Below are 14,282 nucleotides of genomic sequence, written 5' to 3' on the forward strand. Positions count from 1 at the left end.
ACTCCTAGTTATACATCCTTTTACTCTCCTAAACATTTTATTTCTCTCCTAACGATTACAGCCTTCAGATACTTGTGGAAGGTTATTGTGTTTCCATTAGTCATTGTTTAGGCAAGCTGCATGTATTTAGGTTTTTTTTTTAATCTTTCTTTCTAAATCAGTCCTTGCAGCCCTTCAACCATTTCTGTCGTTGTTCTCTGAACTCCCTCCAATTTGTCAATATCTTCTTAGTAACAATGTGGCCAGAACCAAATTAGTATCCCAGGAAAAGTCATCCCAGAGCCATATGGAGAGGGTCTGTCTCCACCCTGTTCTGTGACATGTCATTTGTGTGTGTGTGTAGCCTAAATCAATCTGCTTTTTCAAGTGTTCTGTCTGCATTCAAATGGGAAAGGTGGTTTGTACAGAATGGTTTATAGCTACATAAAGCAAGGATCCCAGGAACAGGGAAGAATTATGAGAAAATTATTAAAAACAAGAATGACCCACAAGGGGATAGGCATGGGCTGCCTTGTGCATGACTCAGACAATAGCCGTGTCATGGAATCATAGGTGATAGGTTTAACTGGGACTCCTCAGAAAATGTAATCATTCCCTGTATCCATCAGCAAGAGCCCATTTGCCTTTAGGGATTGGGCCAGAATTATTTCACTTCGTAGTTTGCTTGCCCTCAGAGTTAGAGCATTTTCTAATAGCCGAGCTCAGTTTCTTATTTGTAATATGGTACAGTTTTAATTTACAACCTTTCAAGTGCTTGGGCTTCAAACTCTGCATGTTAATTTACCTCCACAGAGGAAATCGTACAAAGCTTTAAACCTTCTTGTGCTCTCTGGGACCCTTGCCAAGTAGCAGGTTCTGATGGAGAAAGCCCTTGTCCTGCTTTAGAAGGCCTTTGCATCTTACTGAGCAAGAAAACTTTATTTTGCCACTTAAATCCATCCATCATAGGGCAAAATCATAGAACCTGTTATCACCTGCAGTTCCCAGCTCCTTTCCATAATCCTCGGTGCTTGGCTGGGCTTCTTAGGCCTGGTATACACTGACAATGGAGGTCGATGTAACATCGCTGACGTCGACCCCTAAAGTATGCGTCTCCACTGGCATGTCAGTTCCGCTGACGTAAATTGCAGTAAAATTCGGCTTAATAAAACCACCTCCGCAAGTGGCGTGGCACTGAAGTCAAATTCAGTGGGTTGAATGAGCGTCAGTGTAGGCAGAGCACAATGTAAACTGACATCATTGGCCTCCAGGAGGTATCCTGTAATGCTCTGTTCTGACCGCTGTGCACATTCGCATTCAGCTGCACTGTGGCCATGTAAACAGGAAATAGCTCCTCCCTGCAAGCCCCGGGAAATTTTGAATTCTCATTCCCTGTTTGGTCAGCATGGCGAGAGCTTGCCAGCACAACTGATCATGGCGACTGCATGCCCCAAACGCACTCCTCCCTGGAGCCAACCTGAGGTCTTGGATCTCATTAGTCTGTGGGGTGAAGAGTCTGTTCTGGCTCAGCTCCGAGCCAGCAAAAGAAATTTGGCTATCTACGAGAAGATATCTCGGAGCATGTTGGAGGAGGGGCTCAACAGGGACATGCAGCAGTGCTGCATTAAGATCAAAGAGCTGAGGCAGGCTTTTCAGAAATCTAGGGAAGCTAACAGCCATTCTGGCTCCTTGCCCAAAACATGCCGCTTTTATGAAGAGCTCTATGTGATTCTCGGAGGAGACTCCACCACTATGCCACCATGCAGCTTTGATATCTCTGGGGAATCCAAGTTCAGGATGAATGAGGATAAGTCCATGGATGAGGATGATGATGAGGAGAACAGGGCAAGCAAGTGTGGTATCCCTTCTCCCTGAAAGCCAGGAGCCGTTTGCAACACAGGAGCAGCCCACCCAGACGTAGGAAACCGTGACCGACCAGGGTGCTGGGGAAGGCACATCTGGTTAGTATGTAGTGCATATTGCATGTCTTTGTTATATCCCCTATCCAGAATCTTGTACCAGCGGGGAAAAAGTGTGTGTGGCGGTGGGGCTGTGCTTCCTCGTACTTGGTGTGCTTAAGCACTGGGTTCACCCTGGAAAAGATTATTTATGTGCACAGGGATGCTCTGAGAATCCTCTATGCATATCTCCAGGAAGCTTTCAAGCAAGTACTCTGCAATCCTTTGGAGAAGGTTTCTTGGGAGGGCAGCCTTATTTCTTCAACCACGATAGGACGCTTTCCCCCACCACTCTGTTATTAATTGTGCAAGCATCATCGCAGAACACAGCATAGCAGCATAAGGGCAGGGCCTGTAGCTAGATGCTTGCAGCAAATCCTCCTTTTCTGCCTCTGTGACCCTCAGCAGGCTGATATCATGGTTACCTAGGGAAGATGGTGCACATTTACAGTAGGCAACCAAGAAAGCTTTTTAAAGTGTAATTGCGTACCTGGGGATGGTTTTTTGGTTAACCCCTACCCACCTCTCACCCTTTCTTCTGCCTGCAATACTCAGTCAATGGAATGTGGTCATAGCCTTCCCTTAGAAAGGTGGGGGACTTATTTTTACATTGTAACATTGCTTTTCATCCATTGGATGAGTTAACAGTGAGTATCTTGTGCTTTGCTTCCCTCACAGTGGACAATGTGGCCTTCAACACACCACCATCTCATACTTCTGCAGAGTGCCTGTCACGGATAAGAAAGCGGGGGGAAAAAAATGGGATGACATGTTTAATGAGCTAATGAACGGCTCTGCAGCTGCTGACAGAACTAAGAGCCTGGAGGATTTCATTATCTGACAAACTGGACATGGACATGGACAACAGGAAGGCAGCACTGGAGTATGAGCATTCAACACAAGAAGAGATGCTGTGTATAATGCGGGATCAGTCAGACATGTTGAGGCGTCTGGTTGAGCTTCAGGAAGCTCAGTGGCAAGAGAGACTTCCTCTGCAGCTTCTGCAAAACTCTGAGCTACCGCAGTCTTTCCTAGCCCCCACCCCAAAGCAGTCTAGGAGGAGGTTGAGCAAGGTGCAGTACGTGCTGCACGCCTTGCCGGTTGAGGCAAGCAGGAAGAGGCGATGGCCTCTTTAAGGAGTGGGGATGTGTGATTCTTTCCTGTATGCACAGCCAAAATGGGCTCTGTTCCCCTGGCCCCAGAAAATGCATGCTGAAAACTCCATTCTGTTCCATTTCCCCCCTATCTGAAGGATCACCAATAAAGAAAGTACTGCTTTCCAATTCATAAGGGGGAGGGGAGGGGGGAAGAAAAACATACTGCTTCACATTTCTGTACTGTTTGTTTATTGATAAGAAGGGAATAAAAGGAGGGTGGAGGGGGGAAACTGGCTTGGTGGGGGATTGGTAGGGGATGCGAAGTGAAAGCACAGCACAGATAAGCAACACGCATTACTGTTGTCTCATTGCAAAAGCGGTTTTTTAAATGCTTCCCTGAGGCGCAGTGCTCCGCAATTGGCTCTTAGTGGTGCAGTGGCATCTGGCTGCTCAAAATTTGTGGCCAGCCTATCTGCCTCCAGAACCTAATGGGAACTTCTTCCCCTTTGTCTCACAGACATGATGGAACACACAGCAGGCAGAGATAAGTATTGGGATGTTTTTTTTCACTGAGGTCTAATCTAGTGAGCAGACTTCACCAGTGTGCTTTTAAATGTTCAAATGCACATTACACCACCATTCTGCACTTGCTGAGCCTATTATTAAAACACTCCTTCTCACTGTCCAGGTGTCTGGTGTAGGGCTTCATTAGCCATGGGTGCAAGGGGTAGGCAGGATCACCCAGATCACTATTGGCATTTCAACATCGCCAATATTTATTTTATGGTCAGGGAAGAAAGTGCCTGCCTTCATCTTTTTGAACAGACCAGAGTTCCTAAAGATGTGCGCATCATGCACGTTTCCAGACCACCCCACATTGATGTCGGTGAAGCGTCCCCTGTGATCCACAAGGGCCTGCAACACCATTGAGAAGTATCCCTTTAGTTTTATGTACTCTGTGGCAAGGTGGTCTGGGGCTAAGATAGGGATGTGCGTGCCATCCATCACCCCTACACACACACACACACACACACACACACACACACACACACACACACACACACACACACACACACACACACACACACACACACACACACACACACACACACACACACACACACACACACACACACACACACACACACACACACACACACAGAGAGAGAGAGAGTTTGGGAACCCCATTGTGGAAAAGCCTTCCACTATGTCCTCCATGTTTCCCAAGGTCACTACCCTTCTTAGTAGAAGTCTATTAATGGCCTGGCACACTTGAATCACAGCTGTTCCCACGATGGATTTACCGACTCCGAATTGATTCCCAACTGACTGGTGGCAGTCTGACGGTGCTAGCTTCCACAGAGCGATGGCCACTCTCTTCTCCACTGTCAGAGCTGGTCTCAAGTGAGTATTCATGCATTTCAGGGCTGGGGAGAGCTCTCCACAAAATTCAAAGAAAGTGGACTTTCGCATTCGAAAGTTCTGCAGCCACTGCTCATCATCCCACACCTTCATAATGATGCAATCCCACCAATCTCCACTTGTTTCCCAGGACTAGACGCAGCGCTCCACCAACTGCAGATGGTGTGTGACAGTCTGCAGCAAATGGGAATTGTTTCATTCTGTGGCTTGTAGCAAGGTGGCGTCTGTAACATTGCAATTTTCAGCGCTGCGGCTCCTGTCTTGCCCCTGAAAATACTGCAGAATAAGTCGTGATGTGTTTGTGATGCTCACAATAACAATGCAGAGCTGAGTGGGCTCCACTCCTCTCAGGCAATGGCGTGTGCATGGCAGAGAGTGAAGGGTTTGAAAAAATGGCGTGAAAAGGAGATTGTCTGTTTGTTTTGGACTGGGGCAAGAAGGGGAGGGGGAGTAGGGTGCATCATGGGAGGACAACAACCTTCCCAAAAGCCTCTGCGGCTAGTTGCACTGTGGGATAGCTACCCACAGTGCACTGCTTTGCTTGTCAACCCAAGCACAGCTAGTGGGGATGCAATTCCCCAACACAATGTGCGTGGTGTGATCATGCTCCTCCAACTTCTCAAATTCGAAGGCTGAAAGTCAATTTAAAATCGACTTCACTTTGCAGTGTAGACATACCCTTGGTAACATTTCTACCTTATCACATCAGAGTTTTTTGAAAAACAGATGAACTTTAGAAAGATGAAATTTGTCCTTTTTTGCACCTCTCCAGATGGTAAAAAGGAGGATGCATAGAAAATCTAAGAACAAGCATTCATAAGCACAATCGAGATGTGAAATGGTTGGTGAAGAGAGCAAAGAAAAATAAATTTAAGAGTAACAGCCAAGGAAGGTGTAAGAAAAGTGAGATACAGATGCTCACCTGTGACTACCAGCAAAACGTATCTGAAATGATTGTTTCCAGCATGAACACAGTCTGGTTATGAAGAGCTACTTTTCAGCAGTAAATTGTATCTGGGGCTTATATAGAGAAGATCTCACTGAAAAATCAAATTAAATGCAGCAGTTATTGCTGGCCTGAGAAGAACACCTTTCTCTGTAGTTTCTGGGTGTGAAAAGGCGTCACCTGCCTCCTGCAAGCTACAGAACTACTGAAAGTTAACCTCTGAGGACAGGACAAGACGCAATGGGCTTAAACTGCAACAAGGGAGGTTTAGGTTGGACATTAGGAAAAGCTTCCTCACTGTCAGGTGGTTAATCACTGGAATAAATTGCCATGGGAGGTTGTGGAATCTCCATCATTGGAGATTAAGAGCAGGTTAGATAAACACCTGTCAGGAATGGTCTAGATATTACTTAATCCTGCCATGGGTGCAGGCGACTGGACTAGATGACCTCTCAAGGTCCCTTCCACCCCTATGATTCTATGAAGAATTCTGAAGGTGGTGACTTTTCATACCATTGTCAGTGAACGTGTATATTGACCCAAAATGACTCTTAGCTGTCTGAATGCACAGAACTGTAGGACAATTCCTACCACCAGCTTACCAGTCTCTTGTCTGTGTCTGTGCTCAGAGTAGAGCTTGGTAAGTAGAATGGCTCCAGCAGCAGCTGGCGAGGTGTTAGTAAACCTTCTTGCCAACTCTGTGACCCCATTTGTTCTGGTAATGACTTTTTTCAGCAGAGTGCTATCTAGTCCAAATAGGCCAGTTTAAGCAGGGCTTAAATGCAGCACATGTATGTGATGTGAATGTATGCCTGGTCTACACTACAGAGTTAGGTCGATGCAAGGCAGTTTACTTCAACCTAACTACATGAATGTCTACACTAAAATTTTGCTTCTGCTGACAAAACTGCCCCCACTCTGCTGACTTAACTCCACCTCCAAAAGAGGCATAGAAACAACGTTGATATAGCTAGGTCAATGCAATGTCAGTGTACACCCTGCATCACTTATATCAACTGTTACTGGCTTTCAAAAGCCATCCCACAATGCCCCACATTGACAGTACAGTTGGTACAAGTGCTCCTGGTGAGAACATGCACCACCAACACAAGGAAGGTAGTGTGGACAAGCAAAAGCAATTTAATTACTGCAACAGCTGTATGCTGACATAACTTAGGTTGACATAATTTTGTAATGTAGACATGCTCTTAGAAAGGAGGCTGTAGGAGCTAGGAACCTTTCAGAAGAGTGAAGCAATGTAAAGGGCTGATCTTATTCTCCCAGAAACTCCACCACTTTCCCTTTTCTTGGTGTGTAGCTGCATGCATTGATTTTATTCCACAGCAATACCATTTCAGAAACACCCTTCAGAGCTTGAAGACTCTTTTTCTCTTTGCACATTACTAATATAGAGCACTCCAAAGTTAAAGTAGATGCTCCAACCCAAGTCAAAGTCTTGGCATTCAGAGACTCAGTCACTCACTACGGGGAGCTTGGGGTAAATGTACCTCAGCTCCTCTTCTCAGAAGCTTCTATACTTTCCTCTCATTCTTTCATCTTCGTCACTGTTCCCTTCTTCCCTGTAGTGCTCTGTAAATGAAATAATATAAACTTGGATTTATGTATTTGAATATTAATGTGATAACCCCAGATTCTGTTTTTGGTTCCTCCCAAAGTCTCTCTTTCACCGAGTTTGGTTCTTCTCCTACGGCTACTGTTCCATTCTTTTTCTGAGGGTACAGTTGGATTTTATTCCCCTACTTTTATCCATATATCCTCTGAACCCCCAGTCCAAGATTTTCACTGCTGGAGCATAATTAATTTCTAGAAATTCATTTGTTTCCCATTTTACAAACTCACCCAGCTCTGCTCTCTCTAAAAGGAAAACTTTTGGACGCTCTGGAGAAGCAGAAGGAGGTGGGCAGCCACTGACAGGTGGTAGTACTACCGCCTGTATCTACAGAGGTCAGCAAAGCAACTTGGTCCCTGGAAATGAAAAATTAATCCATTCTCATGAAAATGTCATGCAGCATGGAATAAAAAGTCTATTTATGGGTCAGAGAATTAACCATGCTCCAAATATCTCTCTGTCCTGTAGCCTCTTGCACATGTTTGACACATCTCCATATCAGAAATGACTATTCTGAAGGATTTAGATCCTGTGGACATTTAAAATCCTTGCCAAAATTACTGTGTATTGGGGTTTCCACACTGTAGAGACTTAGCCCAATTTTATTAGCACTGACAGTTCATGATTACAAGGGAAGTAGGTTTGGTGAAAGGTAAATTCCATCCGTTATAGCTAAAATGCTATTCCCATCTTTGTCTTCGGTGTTTGAAGGACATTCAGGTAGGGCGCATTTGTACATTAAGGTAACCACTCTAAACATCCTAAAATGGGGCCCAGCTACTTCTCTGATTTTCAGCGTTTAACTTCACAATAACAGTTGGGTTAAAATAAGCCTTCTGTAAGACAGCCCCATCAGCTAGGAAGGGTTCAAAGACCCCTATGACTTGGCAATGCATGCCTCAAGAAACTGCATACCAAGGTGGTCAATCTTATTGTTCCCCAAGCTGGCTCTTCTGCTGAGGAATTCTTAACTAAAGGGAAAAGAGAGAAAGTCCTACTAAAAGGAAAATATGACTGACAAGTGCCATCCCCTATATGTACGTGCAAAGAGTCTCCAGCTGGGCAAGGAAAAGAGCAAAACAGTTCGATCTTTGCCAACTTCTTTATACTTGACAAATGAGAATAATTAAAAGAACACCCTCAATTCCTATGGGATCTAGTCATTAAATTTTTTTTCAGTGTTGCACTTTCATGAAGTAACATCATAAATTAAACATTTCTAGTGGCCAAGTTGCAGGAACTGAGCTTTAGTATTAACATCCCAGGAACTCTACACCCTAACCAGTTCTTGGATAAGTGTAGTGCTCCGTAAGAAGCTAACAGCAGGAGAAGTTGTGTTTTGATCACTTGTCTTTAGGAGCTGTATGGAGACTTATACAGTAGAATCTCAGAGTTACAAACACCTCAGGAATGGAGGTTGTTCGTAACTCTGAACAAAATGTTATGGTGGTTTTCTTTCAAAAGCTTACAATTGAACATTGACTTAGTACAGCTTTGAAACGTTACTATGCAGAAGAAAAATGCTGCTTTCCCTTTATTTTTAATGTTTAACAGAACTGTATTTGGTTGTTTTGATTTTTTTTTTCCTCTGCTGCTGCCTGATTGCATACTTTGAGTTCTAAATGATGTGTGTGGCTGACTCGTCAGTTCGTAACTGATGTTCATAACTCTGAGGTTCTACTGCAAATACTAGTCTGTAATGAGATTAAGATCTATTGCACACACACGGTTGGCTATTGTATACAGCAAAATAAGAGATTGTGTTTGGCAGCAGAATCCCCCATACCAGTTTTGGATGGTCTAAGTCTTCATTCAGTTTTAACACTTGCTTTTCTCTGTATGAAGATGCTGGACTCCCACAATTCTTCTGTGATTTCTAGGTTACCAACGTCAGTTGACCTACAAGAGACAAGATGGCTCATACAGTGCTTTTGGCGAGAGGGACTCCTCAGGGAGTATGTGGTAAGTAAGTCGCTATTTAAAACAATTAAAAATTCAGTGTTTGCCATATGGAAAGGGACACAATTGGCAAGAAAAGAACAATAACTTTCCAGCTTGTGTCAGGGTGTCGTACATAATAGACAGTAAAAATAATACTTAGTGGCTAGAAGTCTGTTAATGCTGTGCTGCTGAGTGTTTTGTGATCACACATTAGGTAGGCTTTGAGGCTCAGGGACTGTTAAGATGTTAGTTAATGCATGTCCCTTTAAGGTTCAAAAGCTGTAGTTTAGGGTCAGATTCTATGCCACAGAACTGCATAGGCAGTGCACGACCTCAATAAGCACCTGCTTACTTGAGAACAGAGCCCCACCCTTAGGCTTAAAATGAAGTCTGTGTTGGGGAGATGGTAGGGCATCCCCTCCAGGACAGGAGGAAGGGAATGGAGCGCATCTCTCAGTGGATCCCAGCTCCACCTGGATGAAACAGAACAGGATGGATGGATGGATACGTACAAAATGGGAAGTGACTGCTAAGGAAGGAGTACTGCGGAAAGGGATCTGGGGGTCATAGTGGATCACAGGCTAAATAGGAGTCAACAGTATAATTGTTCAAAAACAGCAAACATTCTGGGTGGCGTTAGCGGGAGTGTTGTAAGCAAGACACAAGAAGTAATTCTTCTACTCTACTCTGTGCTGCGCTGATCAGGCCTCAAGTGGAGTATTGTGTCCAGTTCTGGGTGCCACATTTCAGGAAAGATGTGGATAAATTGGAGAAAGTCCAGAGAAGAGCAACAAAAAATAATTAGAGGTCTAGAAAGCATGACTTATGAGGGAAGATTGAAAAAACTGGATTTGTTTAGGGTGGTGAAGAGAAGACTGAGGGGGGACATGATACAGTTTGAGTACATAAGAGGTTGTTACAAGGATGAGGGAGAAAAATTGTTCTAGTTAATCTTTGAGGATAGGACAAGACGCAAAGGGCTTAAATTGCAGCAAGGGGCAGGTGTAGGGTGAACATTACAAAAAACTTCCTAACTGTCAGGATAGTTAAGCACTGGACTAAATTGCCTAGGGAGTTTTGGAATCTCCATCATTAGAGATGAAGAGCAGGTTAGACAAACACCTATCAGAGATGGTCTAGATAATACTTAGTCCTGCCTTGAGTGCAGGCGACTGGAATAGAAGACTTTGAGGTTCCTTCCAGTCCTTTGATTCTATGATGTATTCCAAAGGAAACTGAGCGGAAGAGCCTTTCAGGGTGCTAGTTGTGTTAAGGTTAGTAGATGTGGGGTGTGTTTGTGCTCTCTAGAACACCACCCATTCCAAGACTCTGCATTACTTCAGTGTTAGCATTTACTTGCCTAAATGCAGCACCTCAACCTAAAGGGTTTTCTACTTCATTCATCTGCCTGTGCTGTCACTGAATTTCTTCAGTTCCTCTCTATTTCCCTTTAGATTGACTTGCTCCATGAACTCATCTGAAGGAGAAGTAGAACTTCTGCGATGATGCGTAACTCTACTTTCATCTCAGAGCTGGCATCTCTTAGTCCCTAGATAGAAAATATTGTAACATACAATTACTTAACACTCGAAAAATCCCGTCAGGCAGCCTGCCTCCTACCCTCCCATTCCTGAGAGGCTTGTAAAATGTGTGATTCAATCTCCCAAAACTGGCTGGTGTTCACACTTGTTGCATGTCAGAGGTTTAGAATTCTGAAAGCACTTCTGCTGTCTCTGCTTAGATCCTAATGATCTATGGAGATAGACTTTAGCAGTGGGTTTGAATTTCCACTTGTTTTATTATCAGTAAGTAATTAAAATTGGGGAAATTACAATATTTTCCCCTCTTGTCTATCTAGTATTATATCTGAATTGGTAATTGTACACATCTTATTTCAAAAGCTTCAGTAAGTCAGGGAGCAGCTAAACACCTGTGCAAGAGAAATTAATTCCAGCCAATGACAATGTTGAGTCAAATTTTTCCTTTCTGTTCATGATATTCTATGGCAGTGGGTTCTACAGGCTTAATTGTGGTTTTTTGTATCCTCAGGTTAAAATATGCTGGCTTTGAATTTCATGCAATGTCCCCCTATTCCTGTATGACCCAAAAGGGTAAATAGTGTCCACTTTATCTTCTCTACACCATTCTTTTTTGTATATTTCGATAGCATCTCCTCTTCTAGATTTTTGAAACATGCATTTCCCAGAAGCACTGTTTCTCAGTTAATGTTCTGTTTTCTTATTCTCAAGAAGCTGCTGAATTTGTGTTTTCAGGCTAACAGCCTTTGTTCTCAAGTCGTTTGCGCAGTCTCGTGGGTTTATTTTCATTGATCCCAAGGAACTAACAGCTGCTAAGGACTGGATCATCCAGCACCAGAAGGAAGATGGCTCGTTCCCTGCTATGGGTACAATATTAAATAAGGACATCCAGGTAAAACTATAGAGACTCAGAATCATGCAACAAATGCATTTTTAGAAGGTTACGAGGGTTGGAGGTAGTGTAATCTTATGGTTAAAGAGCTATGATCCTATGGGAAGGAAACTAAATCAGATGGGTTTCAATAAAGCCGATTGCTGGAACTTAGCTGTGTGCCACCCTTTGAGAATCCCACCGTGACACTTTGAAACTGAATCTCAAACTATGTCTCAGGTGTGCTACAGGGCCATGGACCTGGCAGAAAGCTGCAAAAAGAAATTGGGTTTCAGAACTTTAGGCTTACCAAGTACAAACATGAAAGGATCCTATGGCCACAGCCTCTCTCGTGGTTATAACTTATTCTCTGCTTGGCTTCCAAAGTCCTTTCATGCAGCATGCTGCTATCCAATTGTTTTGTGTTTGTCACACTCCAGGGTGGAATCCATGGCAAGATCTCACTGACAGCATATGTGGTTGCCGCTTTGTTGGAAACAGGCATAACCTCTGAGGTAAAGAACTGAACATCAGCCTTTAAAATAGCTAATTGTGCTGGGTTTTGAAACTTTCCTTTTTGTTGCTTAGCTTTGCCTTTTCTTTCTTCTTTTTTTTTTTTTTTTTTTTTTACTGGCAGAGACTTTGTGAGCTGGTTCTGGAGGTGGCAGTCAGACACTAGAGGCTGTAGTGGAGCCTTCCTGACTTATCCAGAGTGGAATGTCTCAAAGGAATCTTTTCTAAAGTTAGCCATGAAAATTTCTGCAACCTCTGGTTGTCAGCTTGTGGTTTGTTCCAGAGGAGCAGAGCTGCTCTCTAAATCTCCTCCAGTAGCAGGAAGTTGTCTCCAAATAAGTTGCTGAGCAGCTCAGAAAGGCAGTGAACAAAATAAATTTGGATCTGTCTCTCTGCTTCTCTTCTTTGTCACGATCTGAATAGGTGGGCGTGCTGGTTGTCCCTGCCAGCTGGTTTCACTCATGAATTCCACACCTGTGATTCCTCAATTAGGTTATTTAAAATGATCAACTGTCTTAGGGAAGAGTCACTTTCCTGTGATGTACTGGAATGTAAACTCTTCAGCAAAATGTTCACCTTTGCTGTAATGCAATTTCCTGGTGCTTAATCCAAGGCATATGTATGGAGTTGCAGGGGCTCGTAATATAGCTGGGCTCTTTTCCACTCCCCCCAATTTAGGAAGAAAAAGCAGCAGTTGCCAAAGCAAAACACTTCTTGGAGGCCAACTTATATTCTGCAGAAGATCCCTACACCACAGCCCTGACTGCATACACCCTGACTCTGCTGCACAGTCCCTCTGCTGCAGTGACACTACAGAAAATGAACAGCATGGCCATTATGCAAGGTACTGTGCACCTGAGGGCCAAGATGGCATGCCTCTAAACTAACTTCTGCTCTGAGGCTTCTCAGACAATGTACTCACTACAGGCCAGCTAGAACAAGTGATTTCAGTTATCAGCCTGGGGAGGATCAATCCTCTGAGATGAGGGCTTCCTCATAACATGAATTGACCTTTATAACAATAGCTCTCCTGATTCTCAGGATACAAGGCAAAGTCCTTCATCTCCAGGCATTGGTTTGACTCCACCTTCCCAAGCTTCTTGCAGTATTGGTGTAAGTGGCCTCTGCTGTGAGCAGTGTAAGTGCACCAGAGACTTTGTAGTGCCCCTGTGTGACATTTAGCATCTTTCTCTGATGCCACAAAATCTGGTCAATGACACGAAGTCTGATTCCCTAGAGGGCTCCTCGGGATTCAAAATTCAGCAGCCTGTCAACGCTAATCCTCTCTTTCCTCTTGCCCCCACCTCCAAAATAAATCCCTCTTTACAAATTGTTGTTGAGCACCAACAATGTGGTTAGCTCTGTACGTAACCCGGAGAAATGACTCAGTCCCTGCCCCAGGGAGGTTACTATGTAAATGGAGTGACAGTGCAGTACGGGGGTGGTTCTGTTTTAGAGCAAATATGTGACAGCAAAGTTTGATTCTCCCCATATCTGGAGGCTAACTGTACCTTCTTTACTGCTTTACCATTCTAGATGGCTTTACACACTGGAGCTTAATGGGGACTGTGGTTACTGATGAAGATACTTTCATGGGATTTAACAATGGGCTTTCTCAATCAGGTACCCCTATTCTTGGTTATTTATTATACCCCTAGTTGGGGGAAAGGCTGGGATTATTCTCTGTTTTTTTATATAATGCCATCCGTGTGCTAACTGCTTTCCAGGTAGGTAAGGAGGGAAGGTCCCTGCCCTGAGGAGTTCACATTATGAAGGAAAGGAAAGGAAATGGTATGCAACAAAAAGCCAGTGATTGAGTGGGGCAGTATACACACATTTTGTTACTTGCATGTTTTTTTATAATGCACTCTAATGTCCCTTTCACCATCCTTGCAGGAAAAGATGGTAGCCAGACACTGAGAGAGCTAAGAGGTACAGAGCTGAATCTGGTCCATGCATTACTGGCACTTCAGTGCATGTTGTCTCACCAGCTCTCCATAAAGCTTCATAAAGATGGGGAATAAAATGGAGGACAGCGTTGAGCTTTATGGGACTCCACAGAGGAGGAGTCATTTGTCATGGGAAATTAAAGTCAAATATACATAATTTTATAGTAACAGCTGTTTGTCCTGGGATTTTCAAAGGAGCCTAAGCATGAGGTACCCAGTTTCCATTGAGAGTCAATGGGAGCTGGCCACCTGACTCCCTTAGTATTCTTTGAATATCCCAGCCCTAATAATTAACTATTTAAAACCCCAGGCTCCACCATCAAGATGCAAAGGTGTAAAAATTCATGGAGGATTCATTCGGCCAGGTCAACAAAGACCATGATTCTGCATAAAAAGTCCCATGACAGAGATGCAGAATCAGGCATGCAGCCTGGGTGT

General features: G+C 43.9%; 1 protein-coding gene across 13 annotated transcripts in view; it reads left to right on the forward strand.

Moving 5' to 3' along the window:
- Positions 1-14,282, forward strand: part of CPAMD8 (C3 and PZP like alpha-2-macroglobulin domain containing 8) — a 126,798-nt gene that overhangs the window by 44,779 nt on the left and 67,737 nt on the right. For all 13 annotated transcript variants that reach the window (XR_010922168.1, XR_010922172.1, XR_010922175.1 and 10 more), the window contains exons 27-31: positions 8,913-8,994; positions 11,247-11,403; positions 11,823-11,897; positions 12,574-12,739; positions 13,432-13,518. Coding sequence is in view for 3 of the 13 variants with exons in the window: in XM_067561290.1 (XP_067417391.1) it covers positions 8,913-8,994; positions 11,247-11,403; positions 11,823-11,897; positions 12,574-12,739; positions 13,432-13,518 (567 nt within the window). In the remaining 10 variants the exon portion in view is untranslated. The remainder of the gene's footprint in view (positions 1-8,912; positions 8,995-11,246; positions 11,404-11,822; positions 11,898-12,573; positions 12,740-13,431; positions 13,519-14,282) is intronic.

This window comes from Emydura macquarii, unplaced genomic scaffold, assembly GCF_026122565.2.
Source record: "Emydura macquarii macquarii isolate MOO-44397 ecotype Brisbane River unplaced genomic scaffold, CSIRO-AGI_Emac_v2 contig_306, whole genome shotgun sequence".
NCBI lineage: Eukaryota > Metazoa > Chordata > Testudines > Chelidae > Emydura > Emydura macquarii.